The 23,464-nt window shown below is 45.5% G+C and overlaps 1 protein-coding gene across 1 annotated transcript; it reads right to left on the reverse strand.

The window, feature by feature from the left end:
- Positions 1 to 840: 840 nt before the first annotated feature.
- Positions 841 to 22,408, reverse strand: hs3st3b1b (heparan sulfate (glucosamine) 3-O-sulfotransferase 3B1b). The gene is made up of 2 exons (XM_084343312.1): positions 21,556 to 22,408; positions 841 to 3,960 (listed from the first exon to the last, which is right to left on the reverse strand). The coding sequence occupies exons 1-2, from the start codon at positions 22,140 to 22,142 to the stop codon at positions 3,342 to 3,344; spliced, it is 1,206 nt and encodes a 401-aa protein (XP_084199438.1). The 5' UTR covers positions 22,143 to 22,408; the 3' UTR covers positions 841 to 3,341.
- Between the last annotated feature and the right edge of the window lie 1,056 nt (positions 22,409 to 23,464).

Raw genomic sequence — 23,464 nt, forward strand, 5'->3', positions numbered from 1 at the left:
ACTTGAAGTATCTGATATTAAATGTGGCTCCTTAAGTTTCAGGTACTCCTGACTCAGGACTATGGAAAGCGTTTACTGGGCAGCTGACTGAAGTTTAACCATTCAAGGTCCGAATGGATTCAAACAAGATAAACACTTTATTCTGTGAACAGTTCTTGTCTTGTGATCAAAAATATTGATCTGAAGCTCAAATCTGAAGCTTTTCTGTACGTATTTTCCAAATTAATGATAAATATAACAACTTCTGATCGACTCACATCACTCTCTGGCGTACGTTCACAACTTCTGATCATTCCTGTCCACTTCTGGTTGAAGCTCGACTTGTTACAAGTACAGATACAGATAATTTTGTTGTTTGAACAGATATGTGTACTATGATTAACCCCTCTAATTAACCTGTGAAATATTAATTGATCCTGAACCTTTACCAAAAAACAAAAATAGAGGAGATTTTCTCTTGAAATGGAAGTAATTTGTTATTTTTTTTCAAAGCACCCCAAATTAAATTTCGTTTCACCTCCTGTCATTAGGGCGGAGGCAAAAAGCTTGATGACGTTTTGCCTGCACTCATACTCCTGGTGGATGGAGGTAAGGAAGTGGACACACTTTTGAATAATGGATGTCTCCTCAGCGAGGGGATATAGATGCATGTGATGCCAAACCTGAGAGTGTTTTTCTCTTAACCCAATAAAAGTACAGTTAATGCCCGGTTCTTCTTTAATATAATGAACTCATGCCTTTTAAAAGCAGCTTACATCTGAGTGTGTAATATACCATTTAGGTAATAAAACAGTGGGAGAGAGTCGAGGAAATAAAAAGTCAAGCACAGGACGTTTTTTTGGTAAAATATATACTTTTTTATTTATTTCTTTCATACAAAGAAATATTATGAATGTTCAGTATTTAATCATCTAGAAACATCTGTTCCATTTTTGCTTTTGCATTGTGTAAAATTAATTTCCTTTGATGTACATACCACAAAATACTTGATTTACATGTTTCCTTTTCATTTTTGTACATACAGATTTCTTCTTCTAGTCTAAATACATTATTATATGTGGGTAAGACAAACATTTCTAACATTTTTTTATTTTTAGATTTCAAAACAGGTTGAATAAAACTCAACCGTAACCGACGCAGCAACGTGGAGGAACCCCCCCCCACCCCCACGAGTGCCAGTTTGTTTTATTATCATCAGGTTTTCCCTCAGTTACGTGACCATCATTGAAATGCAGTACTCCATCAGTTGCAGGGAAAATGTCAGATGTTCCTTTCCAGAATGTGACAGCGATGCCATGAGAGGTCATCATAAATGCTTTTTGTATAATCAAACATTGCACTAAAGGAGAGAAGAGGGGGAGGTGGAGGCTTTTTCTTCATGCCAGCGCTCAGGGCAGAGAGAAAAAGTAAAGAATAGCACTATAAAAGAAATACAGTGTCACAAGCCTCCATCTCCCCCCAACGCTACCAACCGTTTGGTTTTGAGGCTAAAACCAGGCAGCTGGTTTTCAACTGGAAAATAAGAGAAGTCGCTGAATTAGGGTCATTATCTGTTTTAATGACAGAGGCAGGCTGACTGTGTTGGATTGGATAGTTTGAGAGGCACAACATTTTCACTTCAAAATGAACAGACGGACAATCAAATTCAACTTTTAACTCAAACTGACTTTTTTTAAAAATTGATTGGAGGGACTTTTTTCTATGAGGATATGTTGTGTACATTCAGTCTGGGCCCTCTTCTGGACGCTAATAATAATAATCCCCTTCCCTTTAATCCCTGCATTCTCATAATGGCCACCACTTTGAGCATGCATAGCATAGCGTAGCGTAGCACAGCGTAACGTAGCATAGCGTGGCCCCTGCGCCCTTATAATAGCGTACCGCCCGCTGCAAAGAGATGCACCTTCACTCCCCTCTTGCATATCAAGAATTCAAGTAGAAAGACAAAAAAGCAAAAAGAAGCAATGCGTGGGGGGGAAGAGCTGTGTGAAACGTGATATCAACCCGAAGGTTTTTTTATTTTTTGGCAACAAGTAGAGAGTTGTAGATCTGGCGTGGAGAGATGAGACGCGTGAGGATGAGGAGAGTGAATAAGGCATAAAGTATATAGGCCATGCACGATGGCACATGAGGTTTTCTGACGACACCGCAGAGGTTAGACGCTGAACCCTCCCGCCTGAGGCAATTCTTGCTGTGCTGAGAGTGCTGCACAAAAACCTTTCCTCCCTCTTTGATCTGTTCGGTCTGGGATCTGAGACGGGGGCCTGGTGGACTTCTGTTTGAAGAAGCGCTACTGCAGTGAGGCGAAGCCCGGGTTGTTGTTTGTCACCTTTTCTATCTTCATGCTCCATTTCTGGCAGATATGCCTCTGCTGCCTCACGCAAAGATTTTTTCCATCTCACTGTGAAAACAAGGCACACTCCCCCCCCCCCCCCCCCCGACCTGCAGTGCTCCGGCCCTGCTCCCCTCAACAAATCAAAAGCCTCTCAAGGAAATCTGATTGAGACTTCGTGTGACCTTTGAACTGAGCGGGTACAGCGAGAGGCTGGCTCTCAGCCAGCAGTGCTTCTAATGGGGGAGCTGGAGAGCGGAGGCTCGATCGATCTGCCGGTTACCTTTACCCGATTAGCATAATGTTAACATGGGCCCTTACGTGGTCCGGGATGGGATTTAACGTTTGATGGATGGGCCATTCATTAGAGCAGGCAGCAGGAGCACTGTGAATGAAAGGGCAGCTGTATACTTTAAGCATGAGTGACACAATGAGGATCAATTAAGCCCATTGATCCACCGGTTATTGAGTGGAAAGGGACATGAGAGCTGCAGCTTTTGGCCAAAGCCAGTGCAGGAAAAATGGGATTGTAGAGAAAACTTAACTGGACGGTTTGTGAACGAAAGGATGAAGTTGTGATGAATGAGGATGCACATGGATTGGTGTTCTCCACTTCTCTGTGAGCACTCTGTACCCGTAATATGGTGCTTTTTTACATTTTCCACCCTAACTTCTACTTCAGTCGTCGCTGATTATCTGCATCACGAAGCACCGATAAAATCCACTGAGTCTACAGGACCACGCGGGAGGAGCGAGAGAGTTCAAAATTAAAATGAGGAATGTTAAAAAACAACATGTGGGCCAGATGTTATGTACAAATATGGTTAGGCAGCTTAGTGAATTAATTGCTTAGAAATAAAAATAAATTATTATAAAATAGATTTCTGTACATTTTACATATATATAGCAATATCTCCACATCTTGCCATTGAATTACAGAGGAAAAAAAATAACTTCTCAACAATTAAACAAAAAAACAAAAAACAAAATGTCTCTCATGGTTTTCACATCAATCCCAACCAAAGTTATGTCCCGTCATCTGGTAGAACTTCATGTTGAAGGGCCTGTAGAAGTCCCGTAGCCTCTGCACCACCTCCGGGTCAATGTTCGGATGGGTCCGCCCTTTGGTTTTGCCCAGGCAGTGGGGCTTGCTGCTGCCCTCTGCCTTCTTGAGGCACGGGAAACCCTTGGTCTGGTTGAAGTAAAAGTGTTTGTCTGTGATGATCCTCTTGAGCCCCAGGAAGTCCTGCACGCGGCCCAGCTCTCCGGCCGGGTCGGTGATCAAACGCTCGCCGCTCACGAACAGGATCTGGCCCATGGGGAAGTACTGCAGCCAGTTGTCCAGGTGCTTGGCGTAGATGCCGATCTGGATGGCGCTCCACGAGGTGTCGATGAGCCCGGTAGTCCTGTTTTTGAAGGTGAGGCTCTCGAAAGAGGGAATGTCGGGCTTCTTGGACAGAGTCTGCGTGTAGTCCGAGATAGCCCTGGTGACCGGGTCCCTCACTACCACGATCAGCTTGGTGTCCCGGGACATGGCGGATATCCTGGCTGGAGCCTCTCTGGTCACAAAGTAGCTGGGGGTTTTCTCCATGGTGATCTGGCCCTCCAGGGTCTTGGGCATCAGCTCCCTGCAGGAAAAAAAAATGAGGAAACAAAACGGAGGTTAGGAGAAGGGTACGCTGGAGCAACGACTTGCATAATGTAATCAAGTTGATGGAGTGTGCCATGTTCTGTAATCAATGACTCACTGAGCCTGTTTAGGCTTATTACAGGCCTCGAAAACCTATTAGTGTAGGCAGCTCTCCAACGTCAACATGCTCACTCACTCACTCATAAGATATCTCACTTCTGACAGAAAACAGAAAACCCTTATTTACTGCACAATCAAACACCAGGAAACATTTACAGGCATTTCTAAACATGGCTGACCCTGAATTTAACCATATATGGGATTAGGAGCTGGGTTTTCCCACCTCCGCTCGACGCAGCTGCGCTCTTTTTACCCCTTAACAATTTTTTAAGTGTGAATAATTTTGATTAGCCCGACCGTGCATATTTTATAAATTAGCTCACAACATGTGTGAATCCCATTATCTGATGTGTCGTCCCCGAGCTCGTCATTCCTCAGACCTCCCTGCTGGATGTGATGTGCCAGAGTCGTGAGGTTTAATCAAAACTCAGCCTCCCTTTTGGAGCAAAAAAATAAAAATAAAAAATCTGCCTTGCTGACTCAGACATGCCCCGCCCCCTCATCCGACCCGCAAAAAAATAAAAAAAATGCAACAGCGGTGAAAGACGATGAGGCTTGTTTCAGAAAGGGAATCTGTTTTCTGACAAGACTGGGTTTGGTTTTGGCTGATGGGCTTTACACAGATATGTTACATGCAGACATATAATCAAGAGGTACTTGAGAACAACTGGTTCTGAAGGAAAAGTGAACGCGCTCCGCTCTCTCAGCGTTAGGTTTCAGAATTGGTGGCCAACCGCAGAGTCTAGATTATGGTGGAGGCGATAAGAGCGGTTTGACTGACACCGGGGACGTGGATCACCTTTCCCTCGTTCCCCCCTCGAGCCCCCGGGAAGAAAAAACTAGCCCGTGTGATGTGCGTGGGATCAAATGTGTGAGGATTATGGACTGGAAAAATTCAACAGCTACAGCTTGTGCCTTTTTTTTTTTACACAGTCAAATCAAAAAAGACAATCGCTTCAAGAGGCAATAACCTAAAAACAGCAAATAAAGCACTCGGAAAGGAGGGAGAAACAAAAGGAGGAGGAGATAACCGAGGGCACCGGTCTATCAGGGCGAACACACTCTCAGATAAGACTCCTGTTAGCTTGTTGTACCCTTTGTTGTCAAGGCCAGGGCGCTGATACACCATTGTGTAGACAGTACTATTGTAGTCGATCCCATTCAAATAATATGTAATCCTACGCACAGAGGCGGCAGAAGTACACACGTTCTTAACCCAAGTAAAGACAGACTCAACTTCAAACAGTGCACATAAATAAGGTTGCCTGGCCCCGTTTCATCCATGTCGCTGTCTTTGTCACTACACGCCTTTAAACCTCCCCATTTAAATCAGTCTTGTGATGTTGGGAAGGCAGCGTGCAATGACTCAAAAATAAAAAATAATCGATAATTGCCCTGAAATGCATTAAAAGGTAACGAGCCTGTTTTGAAAATGCAGGGAGTAAAAAGTTGTCTACTTAAGTACAGTCATGAAGTATTTGTACTTCGTTACTTCCTTCGTCTGCCTATGTGGAATATTTTACACGCCGAGAAAGAGAAAGAACGTTGGAAACTACAATGTCGGACCGGCTCTGTACACTCAGAAGTCTGTAATACTCGATTCGTCCCCAGAGCTTCAGCTGTTCCTCAGAAAACTCTAAAAGCTGGAATCTAGTTCACGTCCATCTAGCTCATGGCTAATTCATGGAACAGCGGCTCTCCATCAATGCACATATCTGTGTGCGAGGAAGAAGGAGCGGTGGGGGAGAAGATAGAGAGAGAGAGGGAAAAAAACAGGGTAACGTCAGGTAACCCATAAAACGCCTCATGGAAATGGTGTTGGCAGATTTGTGTAATCCTAATGCAGTGCCAGTGATCTAATTATGATAATATCTTCTTGATTGCTGACACATCAGAGGGATGAATGGACTCCGGGGCCTGAGCTCATTAATAGGGTATTGAAATCAAAACAGATACAGCATGTGGGTTTTTTAATGCAGGAGCATGACAGATCTTTTTTTTCCGCCAGCGAACCATTTTCTGGAGATACACATGCAAACATCACATTATCAGCGCGCGCACATTAATTCTCCGCCCGCTAAACTTAAAAACTGTTTATACAGCAACCTCTTGAATGTCTTCAAGGAATATACAAAACCAAACATGCCTCGACTTAAACTGCACGCCGTTCGTCATTCGCTCGATGCACAATGGCGCTACTGCCTGCAAGCTTTTCTGTCATTCCTTGTGCTAACATACAAAAAGAGTCCAGAGCCGACACAGAAGAGGCAAATGGCTTCCCATCTAATCCGATTTCGAAATGACAATGTGGCATGGAGATAGGGAGGGGGGGGCTTGAGTTACAATGTGCATAGTGATAGATTATGCTGATCCAAGCTCAGGGAATCCTTTTTTTTTTTTTTTTTTTTAAATCAAGTGTTGGGGGTTGGAGGAGCGTAAAAAACAAGGAGATGGTTGGATAGCGAGGGAGAAAGAAAAAGTGGTGAGGAAACCCCAAAAAAGCGCCAAGACCCCCACTAATAAAAAACCTCCACCTCTGACTTTGCCCGCGACTCTCCGCCAAAGAGTTTAAAAAGAAGAGGGGAGAGAAAAGGGAACAGAGGAGGGGAATTTTAGTGGGACAAGTAGCTCTTGGAGAAAACAATGCCCATTATGCTCTTTTTTGATTTATGAGGTGCTGCTTTTAAAGATCCCGTCAGCAAACAGGCAATTCTGTGACACCGGCCTCGTCTTTTTTCCTGCGTTTCTTTGAAAGTGAGCCATTGTCCCGGAGCGGAGGGGTGAGCAGGGCAGTGGTCAGGGCATCGGGGCGGGGATGGGGATGGGGATGGGGCTGGGGGGCAGGGTAAAGAGAGAGAGGGGGCAGATAGAGGAGAAGGAGGTGGAGGGGGTGCTTAACGGGGCTGAGTGGAGCACTTCTCTCCGTCCTCCTCAACCTGGAGTGAAGAGAAGCCTCTTGGAGAGCGCTTAAGTGGAGCGTGTGCCAAATGTGCCCTGCAAACATCACCCCTGTCCCCCTTTAGATACTGAGGACTCCAAACCCAGAGACTAACAGCACCCCGTCGTCCCGGGGACAGTAATGCTTTTGGATAAAACAGGGATTTTTCCCGGGCGGCCTCTGGTGGCAAAGGTAGCCAGTTCGTCAATGCCAAGTGTTTATAACTATTGCTTTTCAATGCTTTTTTCCCCTGATGATGCTACATCGTGTGCAACAAATGTGTTGGAATCGACACGAGTTGACAAGGCTGGTTAGCGGTTAGTAGCCGGTTGGCAGCGCGAGACGTATGAAAAATATGACGCGTTAAAATCCAAAAGAACGCAGTAAACTCGCTACCGTCGCCTTACGCATCAGATTTTTTTCCCTGAGGTAGCAAGAGGTGGGCTAGTTAGCTGTTAGCAGCCGGTGAGCAGCAGGATCCTTTGTTGTTTTTGTGCTACAGAGCTAATATCTTACAGCTAAATGAGTTAACAGAGCTGACGGCTAAACACACAGCGAGACCGAGAGTTTCTTTTCAGAGTGACGTGAAGCCTTTAACACTGAAGTGTAGTTTAATGTGACAAAACAACAACTTCACAGTGAATAAATGTACAAAAGTACTTAAGCTGAGGGGGTTAAAGTACTTTGAATGCTAATACTTTTAGTACAGATGCAACATCTGGATTATCGGACAGTAAAAAGTAAAAAGTTATGTCCCTTGTGTCATTGTATATTTAAATGGCTTTTAAACATCTTGCCAGAGGACTACAGTTGGAAATTAGCCTCTGGCTAACACTGGCACTTTTACGGTTACGTTCATTGATGTGCACTGTCCTCTTTAAATAAAGGTATAAAAAAAAAATTTAAAAAATCCTGGAGTCCTTATGCAAACACTTCTACTGTCTGATATGTGATCCAGTAATACTTTAAACTTTAAATAACTAACTTGACATCAAATACCACAAAACAAAACTTCTTCTTTGCTTGTTTGTCCTTTCAAAAGATATATAACAACCAAGTTTTTGTTTCCCCCTCCATGTCTCTCTGCACCTTTGTCCATTGAGAATATTTCCAAGTTAAAAGACATGCCAAAAACAGCGATAAGACACAAAGCAGAAGCCTCTTGTCACACGGCAGCATCAAACGGGGGCCGGCGGAGTGGCCCTTTGGCCTCTGTTTTAAAGAGCCCTCATCCCGGTGGAGATAAACGGCAGGCAGGAAAAGGGTTATTTCTGTGTGATGCTTCTGCCTTCCCTCCTGTCATGTTTGATTTGATGATAACGGGCTGCCACTGAGCCGTCTGTGTCACAGCATCCCTGACGTAAATGACTAGTTTGCCCGTGGACAAAAGGAAAAAGGCTCTTTAGTTGTCTGAGTTGTCTGTCGATTTTCTAGTCGATACAAAAGGTTTACAATTGTCTCACATGTCTGGATGTTGAAAGCATTTGAATCTCAAATTAGGGTTTGTTTATTTGACTACAGACAAATCAGAGGGCATTTTGTATCCTCAAGCGAAGGGGAGGGTGTGGTTTTACTCTTAAGAGCATTTAAAGCTCAAGATGTCAGGTTTCTATGGCGTGAAGACCCTGGAGCGAGTGCGATTCCCCCCCCCCCAACCCCCGGGGAGGTGACACCGTGCAAAACAACGGCGTACACTGAACTGGATATAAGAAAATCCAGAAAATCAGCTTCCATGTGCTGAAATCCAGAGTTTTCTTTACATATAACCACTCCACAGTCGCCACTCTTCACCCAGCTCTCTTTTCCATTGATCCCCGAGCCTCCCCCGCCCCCCCGACAACCAGCCCTTGAGGGTCCGATAGCAAAGTGACACTTCACAAGTGGGAAGAAGGAGAGGGAGGAAATGAGGGAGGAAGTACTGAAAGGCTCCCTTTCTTTTCCAAGGGCCTCTTCACCGAGCCCTTTACATGAACCGACGTGGTGGACGTGCAAGCGTTTTTCAGGAAGTACAAAGAAACATCTTTATTCCGCAATCGGATGATAAGGATCTCGAGCACCGCTTGTTCGTTCGGTTCTAAATTTGATCTTATCCACCCCGGGGACAACAAGCATTTCAGTGTTACATGCAAATTCAAACGCAAGGCATATATTTTGTAAGACTACGCGTGAAATCTGCTGTGAAAATCCTCCCCTGGTGTTGGAGAGGATGACGGATGATGGCTGCAGATACGGAGGGTTCATTGTAAGTGTTCACGGATGAGTCGCTGGTAAATAAAGTGTTCATCAATAACCAAGTGTTTCCTTTTACAGCACAGCAGAAGCCCGCATGCTATGAGATGGAACTGAAGGAAGCAACATGTTTATGTAACACACACACACACAAACACACACACACACATGCGTGCACACACTACGGCTACTACAAGGGGGAGGCAGTGCACGCAGGCCTCTGCTGGCGCGCTGCGTATTTTTCAAAGCAGCATTTAAGCACATACAGAAGCCAGACATTTTGAAATATACTCCACTGTGCCTGGAGTCTGACATTATATTTAACCACAGAGCATGGCTCTGGCTGTAAATTAAAAGAAGAGGGAAGATGGTTTATGGCGCAGTCTGCCGACACAGAGAGGGAGAAGAGCTCCGGCTGCAGTCGCAGGAAAAAAGCCTCGTCTGGTCTCTCTTTCAAGCACTTAGTGGAGTCCAGGTGTTAGTATGTGGCCACTTAGAGCTTTCTGACAGTTCATTTCCTGGCTGAGAGAAGCCAGAGATCGGTGCTTTAAAGCTGAGATCTCGCAGGTGTGCATCTGTATCTTGTACGCCTCCTGTTTTGTGCCGATAGTGTTTTTGGGTACGTCTTTGCACCTGCGTTTGAGTAAGCTCAAAACTCCCCCGTCAACCCTACGTGATGCTGCAGCTTCATCATCCCCGAAGCCTGAGGTTTCAAATTAACAGGCTTCACTGAATAATGGTGTCACTGGTAACTCAGGAAGGTGGCTGAGTGGAAGCCCCTCCGAATCATCTGTCTGCTCAAAAGGATTAATAATGCAGGCTGGCCTAGTATCACACACTCAGACCTGGATGGAGGGGCCCTGCATGGGATGGTGCGTATCATGCTGCTATAAAGAGGAGAGCTGTTTGAAGGCTGCATTCCTCCTTGAGATTACTGAGGAAGGCCGTTGTCTGGAGCTGTCAGTGTGAATGGAGATACTTCAGACTGTTTTCTACTGTATCTGCTGCTTGACCTTCGAAAGTGTTTATAAATGAGACACATCAGGAAAGGGAAGAGCTCGCGGCTCATGTCTTCACAAATAATTTATTTTGGATCTTAGGGTGCGGATCAATGTCGCCATATCTCTGACACGTGTATTGGATTTCTGAGACATATTCGGATGTCTGTGCCTATTCTATTACAACCCAGCTGAGCTTTTTGCAAAGGCGTTGGGGTATTTTGCAGCTGAAAACAGGGTATTTTTAGCGAGATGTCGTCTAAATTTCTGGCTATGTTTGTAGCGACAGAACCAGGTTAGGCAAAACATGATCCTTTCCTGATCCTAACCAAGTGGCTTTTGTTCCTAAACCTAACCAGACCTTAAGCGTTTATTCTGGTGAGTGAAGACTAATAAACCCAAATGTAGCCTGAGATCCCACTGAGGTCCTGATTTCCTCAAACATGCAAACATTTGGAAAGATAAGCTGCAGAAGGTCTCCTTAACCAATAATTACCAATAACACAACTTTTCTCACTTCATTACTATTATTTGGTTAAACGTCTTCACAGCTCATGGACATTGTCTACTTGTGACAAGGGGCAGTGAGTAGGCAGTGCTTACAGGATCACGAGCCTAAAAAGGTTGAGAACCAGTGGCTTAGACTTACTCTGAGCTGGAAAATGGAGGCTTTTGCATGAAAGTAGACTTAGAAAAATACAAACACACATTCAGGCTTTGATTTCACAGTACTTAATTAGACCTAGTAACAAGAAAAGGGAAAGAAGGGAGTCTAAGAGGAAATGGCCAACAACAACACAACAGGATCTGAGGTCAAAGTATAATGACGCGGCGACCATTTTAAGCTTTTCCAGAACAACAGTGCACTGGCCGAGCTGGTAGGAACGGCTTCTCGCTCTGTGACACTTTGACACCCAAACTCTGTGCCGGACTCCTAATCTGTTTGATAAATGCCGACTCCCAGACCCCTCAGCTCCATCAAGAAGCTGCACTATGTCAGAGCAGCCTGGGAATCTACTGACCCTCCATGTAAACAAAGCAGTTAACCCGACCGACGCAACCCGTCCATCCATCACTTTTCACTGGAATCAGGGAGTCGTGCTTCGACAGAGTGGAGCATTTTTTTATCGGAGTGTGTAGGAGAGGGAGAACGAATGACAGAGAGTATGTGAGTCGAACGAGGGGAGGAAGAGCGAGAGCGAACGGGAGAGAAGGGGAGCGAGGCCTTGTGGTCGCAGACCATCCAGACAAGGTCCGGGCTCATACCCAGCCTGGTTTGGAGGCAACATCAGACGCTGGTAAATAAATAGAGAACTTACCACCACATATAATGTCATGGACTACATGTCACACACCCCAACAGCATATTACCCCCAGCCTCAGATACCCCCCTCTGCTCCATCCTGAAAACACTTAAGTGAGGCGAAGACATTCTCCTCTCGTACCACTGCGGTCGCTTTGTGATGGGCAGCATCGCAGAGGCGTGACAAGCGCAAATTATTCAATTCAATAACCAAATATCATTTTTCCTGCTCGGAAAATCTGTTTTTAAGTGTATTTGTTGCTATTTGGCACCTTTGGGAAACAGCGCAGGAATGTGCGGAGCCATAAGGGGTTTTTTCAGGGCCCGGGACCACATCGGCCTGCGGGCCATCGACGGCTGCCTGGAATTACCGAGTGTTAATAACCCTGCAGTGAAGCGAGGAAGCCCACCATGTGGTATAAATAAAACAGAGGAGTTGGTGAAAGGGATGGTAGAAGGGAGGGTAGAAGTACCTCCTCCCTTCCTCTCATGAATGTTCAACAGCATGCTGACAGAAGTGTCGTTTTTTTTTGGGGGGGGGGGGGTTCTTGAGGCTTTCAAAAGCTCCAAAAAAGCTGAATTTTCCTGGCTTTAAAGAGGTGAAAGATCCCATCGTTTTGGTGACACTAAACACAACATCTCATCGCTTTGTTTGACACGCGATACGAGACGAGTCATCTGACACGGCCTCGGCCTCGACCGCAAGAACTCTCACCAGCAGGCAACGCTCTTGAAATCCACCACTTGGAAGGTATTACCCAGAATTTGTTTAGCTCTAGTAATCCCGGGCCTAATCAGCGTGTTTGCTCCGAGTGTTTGCTGAAGGTGTTAGCCCGGAGCTAGCCACACATTCCAGCGCTCCGTCAAGTATCAGGGCGCGACTGACTGACAGCGCCGGCGAAAATAAACCGATGAACCGTGAAAGGATAAGAAACAACGGGGCAGACAACAATGAAGAGCTGCAGGTGTAGAGTTGGTGTGCAGGTCTGTGTTTGTGCGTGTGTTTGTGTGTGTGTGTGTGTGTGTGTGTGTGTGTGCAGGCAGCATCAGCCATTCTGACTGATTTCCTGACACTTGACATGCACCAAGAGGCACATGACTCCTTGATCTAGCTACAGCAAAGATGAATAAAAGATGAAACAGACTCCAGAAGAACATACATGCCACCACCCCCTACTCCCCAGACGCATGCACAGTCACACACACACACACACACACACACACACACGCACACACACAGAAAGACAGCGAGCGAGCGAGCGAGTGAGCGAGCTACTTTGCATCCTGTTTGAATTGGCTGTCATCCGTAACTGCCTGCACACCTTTTTTGAAGACAGGTGAACTACAAAGTGTGCACGAGAGAAGAGGGGATTTCCTCTCTCTACTGTATGTCACTCAGTGAGCAGGAAAAAAAACATCTTCCTGTGCGTTTGGACTATCATTTAGCTTCCATTACTCACGCTGCAGCTGTTGCAGGTTAATGGTTTACAAATTCCTGAAGACAGCCTTGCCTCCCGAGCTAACGTATAATTAGCCAAATTGAGTAACGATAGCGCCAGTCGTGACAATTAACCTGCTCCCTTTCAGAGACGGAAAGAGTGGCAGCGCGAAATCCTGCGGCGATCCTTCAGTTTTCTTTGGATCCCAGCCTACATGTTGTCTCCCACAATATCTCCGAGCTCCCCGAAGACAAGATAATTACTGTTAAGAACAGCAAGCAGCTCTTTTTTAACCGTTTCTGCCACAGAGAGCTGCCAATCGGAGTTCAGTTTCAGGGTTTCAGGGTTTCAGGGAGCGAGACGACAAATGTTTTCACCCCTCGGCTCTATCTCCATCAGTAAGCCTCTTGGTTAGAAGTGAAAGGGGATCTGTGAGAAGTCTGTGCCAGGAAGACAAGCTATTTTGTGAAGGGAGTAGAGATTTTGATGTACAGTGTGTCAGCTCTTGGCCAGAAGCCTGTAGAGGATGTTTGTTTTAATAAATCCTTTCAACAGGTAATTAAAGTGTTTTCTTGTTTTTTACTAGATACCCGTGTTGCTTTTTCCTTCGGTTAGAAAGCACTTACGTACTCGTGCCAAAAAATGCACAATCATCTAAGTTTCTAAAAGGTTTACACTCTGATTTGGATCAGATCGTGAGCACAGACCTAAAAATCACAGGGTGCATGAGCCAGATTTATGTTTCCAATGAGGTAAGAACAGCAGTTCGTGAGAGAACAACACACACAGTGTGTTCAATAAGGCCCCACGCTTCATGACATTAAAGGAGCAATATGTAGGAATATTAGTTTAAAAAACTGTAAACAAAACATCATAAAACAAATGTGAAGAGTTGTGGCGATAAATTAAAGACGTCTGTGTGTTGTGTTGCAGATGCTAACCAGCTAGCCTCGGCCCATTTTTGGAGCTCTGAGCTCCCAGATGCATAGCTAACTGAGCTAACTAGCTAACAGCGGCTACAGTTAGCAGTTACTTTGGGGATGTGCTGCCCCCTACTGATGTTGTTGAGTAGCGTGGGATCAGGGGAGTGTCAGCTAACGTTTCCCAGGACGTTATAGCAACGGGCGAACAAATGAAAGGTGGCGTTATCTTGAATAAAAGTCCAGATACATTATGTAAGAAGTGGTGTCCCGTCAGCAGAATAACCGCTAACTGCTGCTAAATGTAGCTACCGTTAGCTAGTTAGCTCAGTTATCCATGCAGCTGGTGGTGCGGACTGTGGGCTTGGAGCACGGGGGCATTGTTGTTGCTTACACTTCTTACATATTGCTCCTTTAATATATAACAAGGGTCTAGTAATTTTTTAGACATTTTTAGACACAAATACCTCCACCCTGCCTCCGAACTATATCAAGTCATCAAGTGTTTTGGACATCCTGCTTTTCTTTTTTCAGAAACAGCAGAAATGTGTCAGTCTGGTTGTGTTGCTGCCTTCTGATTCTGATCACTTAAACAAGGGGAGAGAAAAACTCAAGTCTCGGTGGAAAAATAATTGAAAGCGAGCAGAGTTTGGCCAGGTCTTCTCGGAGTTGACGCTGGAGTGTTCTTACGCCCAGCAGGTCCGGGAGTACATCTTAATGGAGAGAGTGACTAGTGCCGAGCAGCCGCGGCGCAGAGAGACAACTCAGGGCTTCTAATGAGCTCTGCTCTTTTTACTGCCAGGCTAATGGATCCTCAGGAGACCTCGCTCGCTCGCTCTCTCTTTCCCCTAACTGTGTGTGTGTGTGTGTGTGTGTGTGTCGTCCTCTCTCCCAGAGGCAAACACAACTCTCCAGCACCCTTAATGGCTACCTCGGGGACTTCATACCTGGGACGAGTGCAACTTTACAGGTTTACCGTCATCACTTTCTCCTCTTCCTCCTCAGCTGGATTATCTCGTTCTTTTCTTTGGAAAGTTCCCGCGCTAACCCGCCTTCAATAAGAGTAACAGCGGACGATTAAACGAAAGCGCCATGAGCGTGCTCCTTCCAGCCTCCAGGGGAAGCCATTTTTTTTAATGCGCCAAAGAGTGTTTATTTAGCGCCGATGAATGACCATTAACTCTGGAGGGAGGATGTCTGGTTCTGTTCTGACATGTGTAACAACATCCAAATTATCACCTTGTTAAAAAAAAAGGGGGCTAATTCACACGCAGCGCAGAGGGAGGGTCCGTGCGCCGCTGACACCACCTCATTACACGTCTTTGTTGAGTATATTAACATTTCCTCCGCAGACAGACTGTAGCAGCAGTGGCATGAATCCTCGGGCAGAGTGAGTGAGCACAAACAATAGTCCACGCTTTTTTGTGTTTCTCTGTTTGCATCAACCTTGTGAGTGTTTGACAGCAAGTTCCTGTCAGGCTCTGTGGCTTTTATCCTCGGCTCCAGCAGGAGGTTCCTGCCTGTGGCGGCCATATTGTCCTCACCAGTGTGGGTAGTGCTCGCTGGACACCGTGAGGAGGAGGCGAGAGGAGGAGGGGGGGGGAGGCCACCACAGTGCAGCGCTGCCACTCCCCTCTCCACAGGTCTCTCCTTTCACAATTAACCGCTTGTAATTTGGGGGTGAAAGCTGCCTTTTCACTCTTCCAGCCATGCCGGGCTCAGGCAGCAGGGAGAGCGGGCCTGCCGTCCCCTCGGCGCTGACCGAAGGCTTCTCTGGGAGACAGCCACTCGTGGTCAGCGAGGCCTGCAGCGAGCCCCGCCCGGGATTGGACAGAACCGAGCATGACATGTGACACCAGCAGCGCAAGTGCACAGCTGGAGGAAAAGCAGTTCGTAAGGGAGGGGTCTGCTGTTAGCAAATAATCCACTGATTTTGGGGGCTCAAGGTGGAACTTCAGCCAACACAGAGGCACCGTTTCAGGAGGATTCGAGCAGAAGGATGTGAACCTGCTGTCAGCTGTGCACGGTTGGCCGGCCCGGGCGCTCGTCCCCCGAGGAGCCGAGGAGTTCCAGGAATCAGGAAACAATCGGAGCGCCAAAGTATCTAATCATCATCTGAATTTGTCCTCTCTGGAACCGAGTTAGGAGCCACTTTAAGCTTCAGCTGTCAGACTTTTAAAACAAAAATCCGCCTCATCTACATAAAAACTGTGCTGTCATGCTATTGTTTTTCTGCGAGGCACGGCTGTAAAATCCCCCGTGGGGGCTTGTAGCATCCAGCAGCTTTCTGCAGCTCTGCAGATGGTCAACACACAGACCCTGTCAGCGAGCAGACGTGGGGCTGACCCCCAGTCAAAGGCCCTTAACCCATCTCTGCACATTACCTCCAATCAGGCTTGACCGATCAATACCGGCGGCAGCAGCAGGGTGAGGGGTGACATTTGTGTTCGCTGTCTGAGTGTTTCTCATTCTTTTGTGCCCGGAGATGAAAATCACGGGTGAGGGGCTGAGGCGGCCGTAATAACACCTTCCTACACCTCCATGTATGCAAACATGAGCACTAGATGTTTTGCGGGACAATGACTTCACTGGAGCGCTGTAGAGCCAGGTGGCCGTTGAGAGGAAGGAAGGAGGGCGAGGTCAGCGGCAACAGAGAGTGGGATGGGTCACCTACATGGAAAGAGGGAGCAACCCCGCGGTGAGCAGATAAAGGGACGTGCACCCATCCAGAACCGGCCCTGACATGGGCCCGGAGCTGCAGTCTGACTCCGAGGATAACGGCCTTTTCAAAAACAGCGCAGACTTCCGAAAGTCTGATAGCGGAACATGATTTTTTTTTTTTTTTTTCTAAAAGGAGCCCCCTTTTCAGCCATGCTCCACTTGTCCTTTTTTTTGTTGTAAGGAGCTTTTTTTTTTTACTGACGCTGCTTTGTGAGCGTGTTTACCTCCTCAGTGTTTTATCACTAGACTAGATACAAAAGGTTGACCGGAGAGACTTCCTGCTCGGGGATGGCGCCGATTCAAGCCCAGCAGCCTCTCGACGGCGACTGAAGCCTGACCTTTGATCATAAACCACATCACACACCGACTCAAGATTATATAGTCCTGTGTGTGTGTGTGTGTGTGTGTGTGTTACATATTGCATTATTATATGGCAGAACAATGCAAACTTCTAACATTAAAGGGGCAGTATGTAGTTTTGGAAGAAATTCAAACTCATAATTTTAACATTTACAATATTAATGAGGTGATAAAACAAACGCAGACATATTTATTTTTCCAATAAGTGAATAAACCCAGGTCCCAGAACTCTGTTTAAAGCTAGAAAGGTGGCAGGGTCCGCCACAAACAAAGTAAAACAGTATAAAGCGTGTTGTCCTTTAAGGTCAGTGTGTTTGTCATTCAGTCGTAAAAACAAAGGTTTAGTTTGTTTAGACATAAAAAAAAGATCTTTCTCTTCTGATAAATAAACTACACACTGCACCTTTAAAAATCTCTACAAACTTCTGATACGCTCCACTGAAATGATCCCAATACGACCCCTACTATAACCCACCACCACCCATATGGACACGAGCCGTACACACATGTCTCCTCGCTTAATGCTAAAGCCACTCGGAGGGAGGAGCGCCGGCGTCAACACTGCCGGGCCCTGACAGTGAGCTGAGACCAGAGCCCGCGACACGACAGCAAAACCACAGTACAGTAATTATATATCAAAGCCCCCTTCATAGCCAATAGGGCTAAATGCAATATGAAGAGAGCGACATGCACCACAGCCTGACAGGCAGAGATGAGGGCGGCAGTCAACAAGAGTTAGGGCGTAAATAAAAAAGCTCTGGTTTAAAGAAGAAAAGGAGAAGAAGGAGGAGGAGAGTCGACTTTAAAGTACGAGTCAGAGTTTGTTAAAAGTGACACTGTAAATATACGCATTAATATGTAGAAAGTGAGATCTGACACAGAGCCTGTTTTTCTTCTTTGTTCATTTCATGATTTATTAACTTCACATTTTGTGTTTTTTTTACACTTTGCCTCCTTATTTTTAATAAATTGTCTAATTGACCTTTTATTTCCTGAGTTTCCTGCAGTTCTTTGTAACTTCTCTTGTGAAAAAAGTACAAAAACCATACGTAACTTTAAAAAGGGGCCCTGTGGAGCTCCTGCGCTGTTGTTAAAGTACGTTAGTGGACTCCATTAGTAAGCTAACATTAGCTGCGGTCGCTCTCCGTTAGTCAGCCTCTCGAGAAGACTCGGGACCGTCGCTGAAAATCTGACCCGCTCACACGGGCCAATAAAAAGGTTTTTATTACAGATTTAGATTAATTATTACATAGAGTCGCTTTAAAGGTGGTAACTGTTTGACTTCGTTTATATGGGGCGGACCCTGCCACCTTTCTGTTCTGGGGAGCTTGTCCTCTGAGAACAGCTTGTTTATTCACTTATGGATAAAATGAATATTAAAAAATTCTGAGTTTGAATTTCTTTTCCAAAAACTGCACAGCGCCGCTCTACACATGCAAAACACAGCAGGAAATTAAAAGACAGCTTTGCTTTGTTGCTTCACAAACTGCTCACACTGCCTCTATTGTCGACTGTGTATGAGTTATTACCCTCTGCAGGATTTTAACTCCATTAATGTAACGTGCTGACGATAACACATATTTGACTTATCGCTATCAGATAAGACCGGTCGACTTTCACCGAGCCGCCGAACAGGTGCAAAACAGAAAATAACAAACCAATGTTCACATTCAGCCACACTTGCCTGTTGAGCTCTGACTCTCTATGTTCGTGTGTGTGTGTGTGTGTGTGTGTGTGTGCATGTGTGTGTTCCTTGGGGCCAGTTCATGCATGACCTCACTGCGAAAATGTGTACCTCCTCATACAAGGACCCCCTCGGTCAAAAGCATGAATCATGTGTTTGTCTTTGGCAACAAATAAAAACTGTCAGAGTACATCAGACGCCCACAATAAGACGTGTTATTATCACCACCTCCATTCATTTCCAAACTTCTCCCCTCTCCTCCTCTCTGGAGTCTTTTCTATGGCTGCTTTTTTTTTTTTTTTTTTTTAACTTGGTGGGCTCTATTCCAGCTCTAAATGTGCGTCCGTTGGGGGGGAAGATGGTGCAAGCTAGTCACAATAGCGGATGGCGGAGAGAGATTGTGCAAATGAACAAACAAGGAGAGGCTTGAATTGCTCAACTCGCACACACACACACACACACAGCAACACATAAACCGTCTACAGCCGCCTCCGTAAAAATGACCCTCACTGTGATCAGATCATGTTCCCACAGAAAACATTTCAATGCCACGCAAATTTGAAACATTCCAGCGTTCGCCTCCCTCCAGTATCTGGTCCATGATAGGAGGCTGTGGAGGGATCAGCAATGAATGAAGTATGATTTCCTCTCTCGGTTCATCCTCACTCGAGAAACAGACTCACGAAAACTTTTTTTTTCCTGCACTACAGGGACTACTGGCGCCAGCTGTTTTCTCTGAAACATACATTTCTTGCTGCAGTTCTTCCATAAAAAGTGCGTCGAGACGGATTCACTGCACCAAGAAAATCCAGTTTTTCAAACACACCACTGTCTGGATATCCTGCTGCAGCAGAAAATCCCCTGTTTCGCTAAAAGTTTAAGGGAATTTCAGTCTGAGAATTAAAAATGAAACTTTGTGTATTTCCGTGTGAGCATTAAAAGACTTTTTGGCACCGACAGGCAAGAAAATGTGACAAAAACTTGAAATTTAAGCTCCAGACGATGTGCTTCCATTCAAACCTCGACAGAAAAACCTTGAGTCATGACTTCTTTACATGTCTTGAGAAGTATTAGATTTCGTGGCCCTGAACGCGAGCAGACAGCACAACTCCCACAATTCCCCCCATCCAGAAAAAGTTACAAGATGGAAGTTAAATAACAACCTTCCTCTCCGGCAGTAAATCTGTGTTCCTATCAAAGCGAGCAACGGGAAGGAAACTTCTCACACATCAAGGACACAGCGTCTCTGACTAGTTTTTCATTATGTTGACCTTTGCTGGGGCCCAATTTTAGGATCTGAGCTCGCAGAGTAAAAACATGGAGCAAAATCTGTTCATTCAAAATCCAAAAATCTTTTTTTTTTTTTTAAATCAATTTTCATCTTCAGAGGAAACTTTGTGAGACTTAACTGGAGGCAAAATACTTAAAAATAAGCCAGTTTTAAGTGGAGTTCCAAAAGCCAATCAATAATTTACTACCTCCAGCCTGACCCCGTTTACTTATCATCAAATTAAAGGAATAAACGAGCAGTGAGGTCCAACGCTGACATTATTCTGATTGAATTATGACTCAAAACAAACTGAAGCTCAAGCAGCTCAGTTCGTCTTATTTCATTAAAGTGCTGAGGGGCTTCACACGCGCTCATTAAGCTCTGCAGCTCGTCATATCAACACTGTGATGCAAATGACAAGGATAATGTTAGTCTGTCGACCTCTGAGGACGTTTTGTCCTGAGGAGGATCCTCACTTTGTCTTGCAGATCCCCACTTTTTTTTTTTTGTTCTTGCAGCGCAGCCTCTCTTTACAGGAGCCCACTGACATTTTAGCCATTTTAAGATCTGTGAACACTATCAGAGGAAACACAGTGAGAGGAAACAGATTGTTTAAATCAATTTAAGTCAACTTTAAGGTTGGATAATTTCTGATATTTGCTTTGGAAACATTTGGCCTCCATGTTGAGCTTCACATCACATCGTGTTATACTGAAATATAAAACACGTCTGTGGGGTCAGATTTACTGTCACAGGCACTCACCCAAACGAAACAACAGCTTACTGAGAGCTCACATCATCACACCTTCGCCATAACGCAAACATCTGCTCCCAATAAATCACGTTTAATTTATGTGAACGAACCACAGTCCAAACAAAGCGCCCAAACACGACTAACTTCTACATTTTTAACTTCGTCAGAAGAGCCTGAAGGCGCGTCACCGTCAAGGTGCAGTGTTGCCCTGTGTCCAATAGAGATCACTGCGCGTCGCAGAAACAGGCCAGGCTGAGCGGAGTCAGGCTGCCTCACAATGGGACAATCAATACTTATTTTATTTAAAATAGATGCAAACAAAATCAGTCTGCAACCGCACGTAAATTGCACAAATTTAATGAAAAGGGAGACATCCGGGAGAGCCAACAGGCTGCTGCGTAAATGCGTAAAAAGACGAAGCAAAAATGGCACAACTGAAGTGTTTTAATCAGCTTTGGAATAAACTCTAAACGTGCTGATAATTTCTATAATTAGCCTGAAAATATCTTATTTGTTGAGCTTTGATGAGGTCCGGATTAATGTCCGTGTAAACCAAACCGGAGTCAGTCAGCTCGCTGCGCTCTGAGGCGCTCTGAGGCGCTCTGAGGCTGCAGGAATGAATAAAATAACTATAGTAATTCTCAGAAACACAATAATAAAAATTTAGTAAATACACATTTGATCCTCGTGATTCGCTCACTGATCAATATCAGCTCTGCTGCAGCTACAATCTCCAATAAATCTAATTAATGGAATAATAAAAAATCATGTAAAATAACGCAGCTACATTCAATTTTGTTTCTGGATCCATTCAATCATCATCCAAACGCATTAGTATCCACACCAGCAGGATTTACCTGTACCACTCCAGTCCGTTCTCATAGTTGCGGTCGAAGAAGTGCGGCTCCGCTCCCACGGCTCTGATGTCGGGATGAACCCGGAGGAACTCCAGCAGAGCCCGGGTGCCTCCTTTCTTCACCCCGATGATGATCGCCTGCGGCAGCTTCTTGCTCCCGGAGCCGTTGGAGAAGCTGGACATGGCGCTGGGCTCCGGGGCTCTCTGCTGCTGCTCCTCGGCCCGCATCTCGTCCCAGTCGTCGGTTCTGTCCGCATCCAGCTCGTTATCGAGCAGGTCTCTGGACGCGGCGGTCCTGATGGACGGCTCCTCGTAGTCGCTCTCTATATCCTCCCACGGCTGCGGCTTGGCCAGCAGTCTGGACACCAGGTCCGTCCTGCTGCTCTCTGTCCTCCTGGCCACCGCCGAGCCCGTCTCCTTGCCCCGGTAACCGTCCACCACCAAACTTGGCATGGTGGAGCAGTAGCCCACGCAGGAGTACAGCATGTATACCCACACTAAAAACATGATGCTGAGCAGGATTAGTTTCTTCTTCACGGGGCTGGACCAGAGGGCATACAGGCTGTGACAAACCAGGCTATATTCCATAAGCCTTTCGGGTGAGAATCATATCCCAGCGGCGCATATTGCCCAACTCAGTCCCGGTGGCACCTCAGCGATCCTCGCGAAATTACGCACATGCTCACCTCAAACTAAAAAATAAATAAAACTCACAAATACAAAATAAAAAATTCTAATCTGAATAGCACCGAGGAGAGGGATAAATCCAGGAGTGAGGAGGCACGGAGAGTTTGTGACTCATAGTTAAATTGTGGAGAACAGTTGAGCTGCGACGGGCGCACCGCGGAGCTGCTCCAGGCTCATCTCAGGTTTGTTAAAAGTGCTGCTGGAGCAGGAGACCTTATACAGAGGCGAGAGCCGGAGTGACACCGGCGGGAACCAATAGCTGCTCAGAAGATAAATATGCAGCCGTTTGTTGATAGAAGCGGACCAATCAGAGGAGGAGGCGTGGGCGGGCCCGGCCGTGGGATCCTCTGGTATGGAGATGGAGCGTGTGTGCGGGACGCAGCTGAGAGTTTGGAAAAACTTTCTTATTGGGCAGAGAGTCCAATTAAGTCCCGATTCTCGTGTCCCGCTGCAGACGTGTTGTCCGGATGAGTTGAAATGTTCCCTGCAGGATTATTCTGACACTTTTATAACCTCACTGCGCCTTTTTACTGTGCAACAAACAAGAAAACATACAAATCAGGTTATTAGGAGACGAGAAAACACGAGGAAAACAACACGGACACGCATAAAAAAATAATAATTTTAAGTCTCAACACTGACTTTGTGAAATTTTAGTTCGTTTAACTTTATTTCTGACACTGAATGAGAAGTGAGGCAGAGGTCACACGGCGTCAGCTCAGCCTCAACAGGCCTGTTTGTAATGTGTGACTGACAAAAACAAACACAAACAGATAAAAAAAATGACAAACTGACATTGTTTTAATTACATAATTACTCATTAAATTGCTGTTAATTAATTTTATGCACGTTGTAATTATTAATCTGAAAAAGTTAAGCCTGGAGAAACCATAATAATAATAATAATAATGTACACATGTAATTTCATAACATTTAGTACATGAGAACTACGTATTTTTATTTGTTTTACATTTAACCGAATGCGTCTTTACGCACGTTCCTTTGCGTCTTCAGTCGGTTTTACGCAGGAAAATGACGCCACTAAGAGCTAAATTAAAATAAACTCAATTGTAAAGTTAATTTCTTCCCCTACTCAGCAGGTCAAGCCCGTCGCCGTGCTCGTGTGCACCATTTATTCACATATTATCATTGTTAATTAAATTAAAACTCCACCAGGTCTTTGTTCCTCTTTTATTTGTGCCAGTAAAGACCTCCTCACAAAC

Source organism: Pagrus pagrus (genome assembly GCF_965226575.1).
Source record: "Pagrus pagrus genome assembly, chromosome: 21".
Taxonomy (NCBI): domain Eukaryota; kingdom Metazoa; phylum Chordata; class Actinopteri; order Spariformes; family Sparidae; genus Pagrus; species Pagrus pagrus.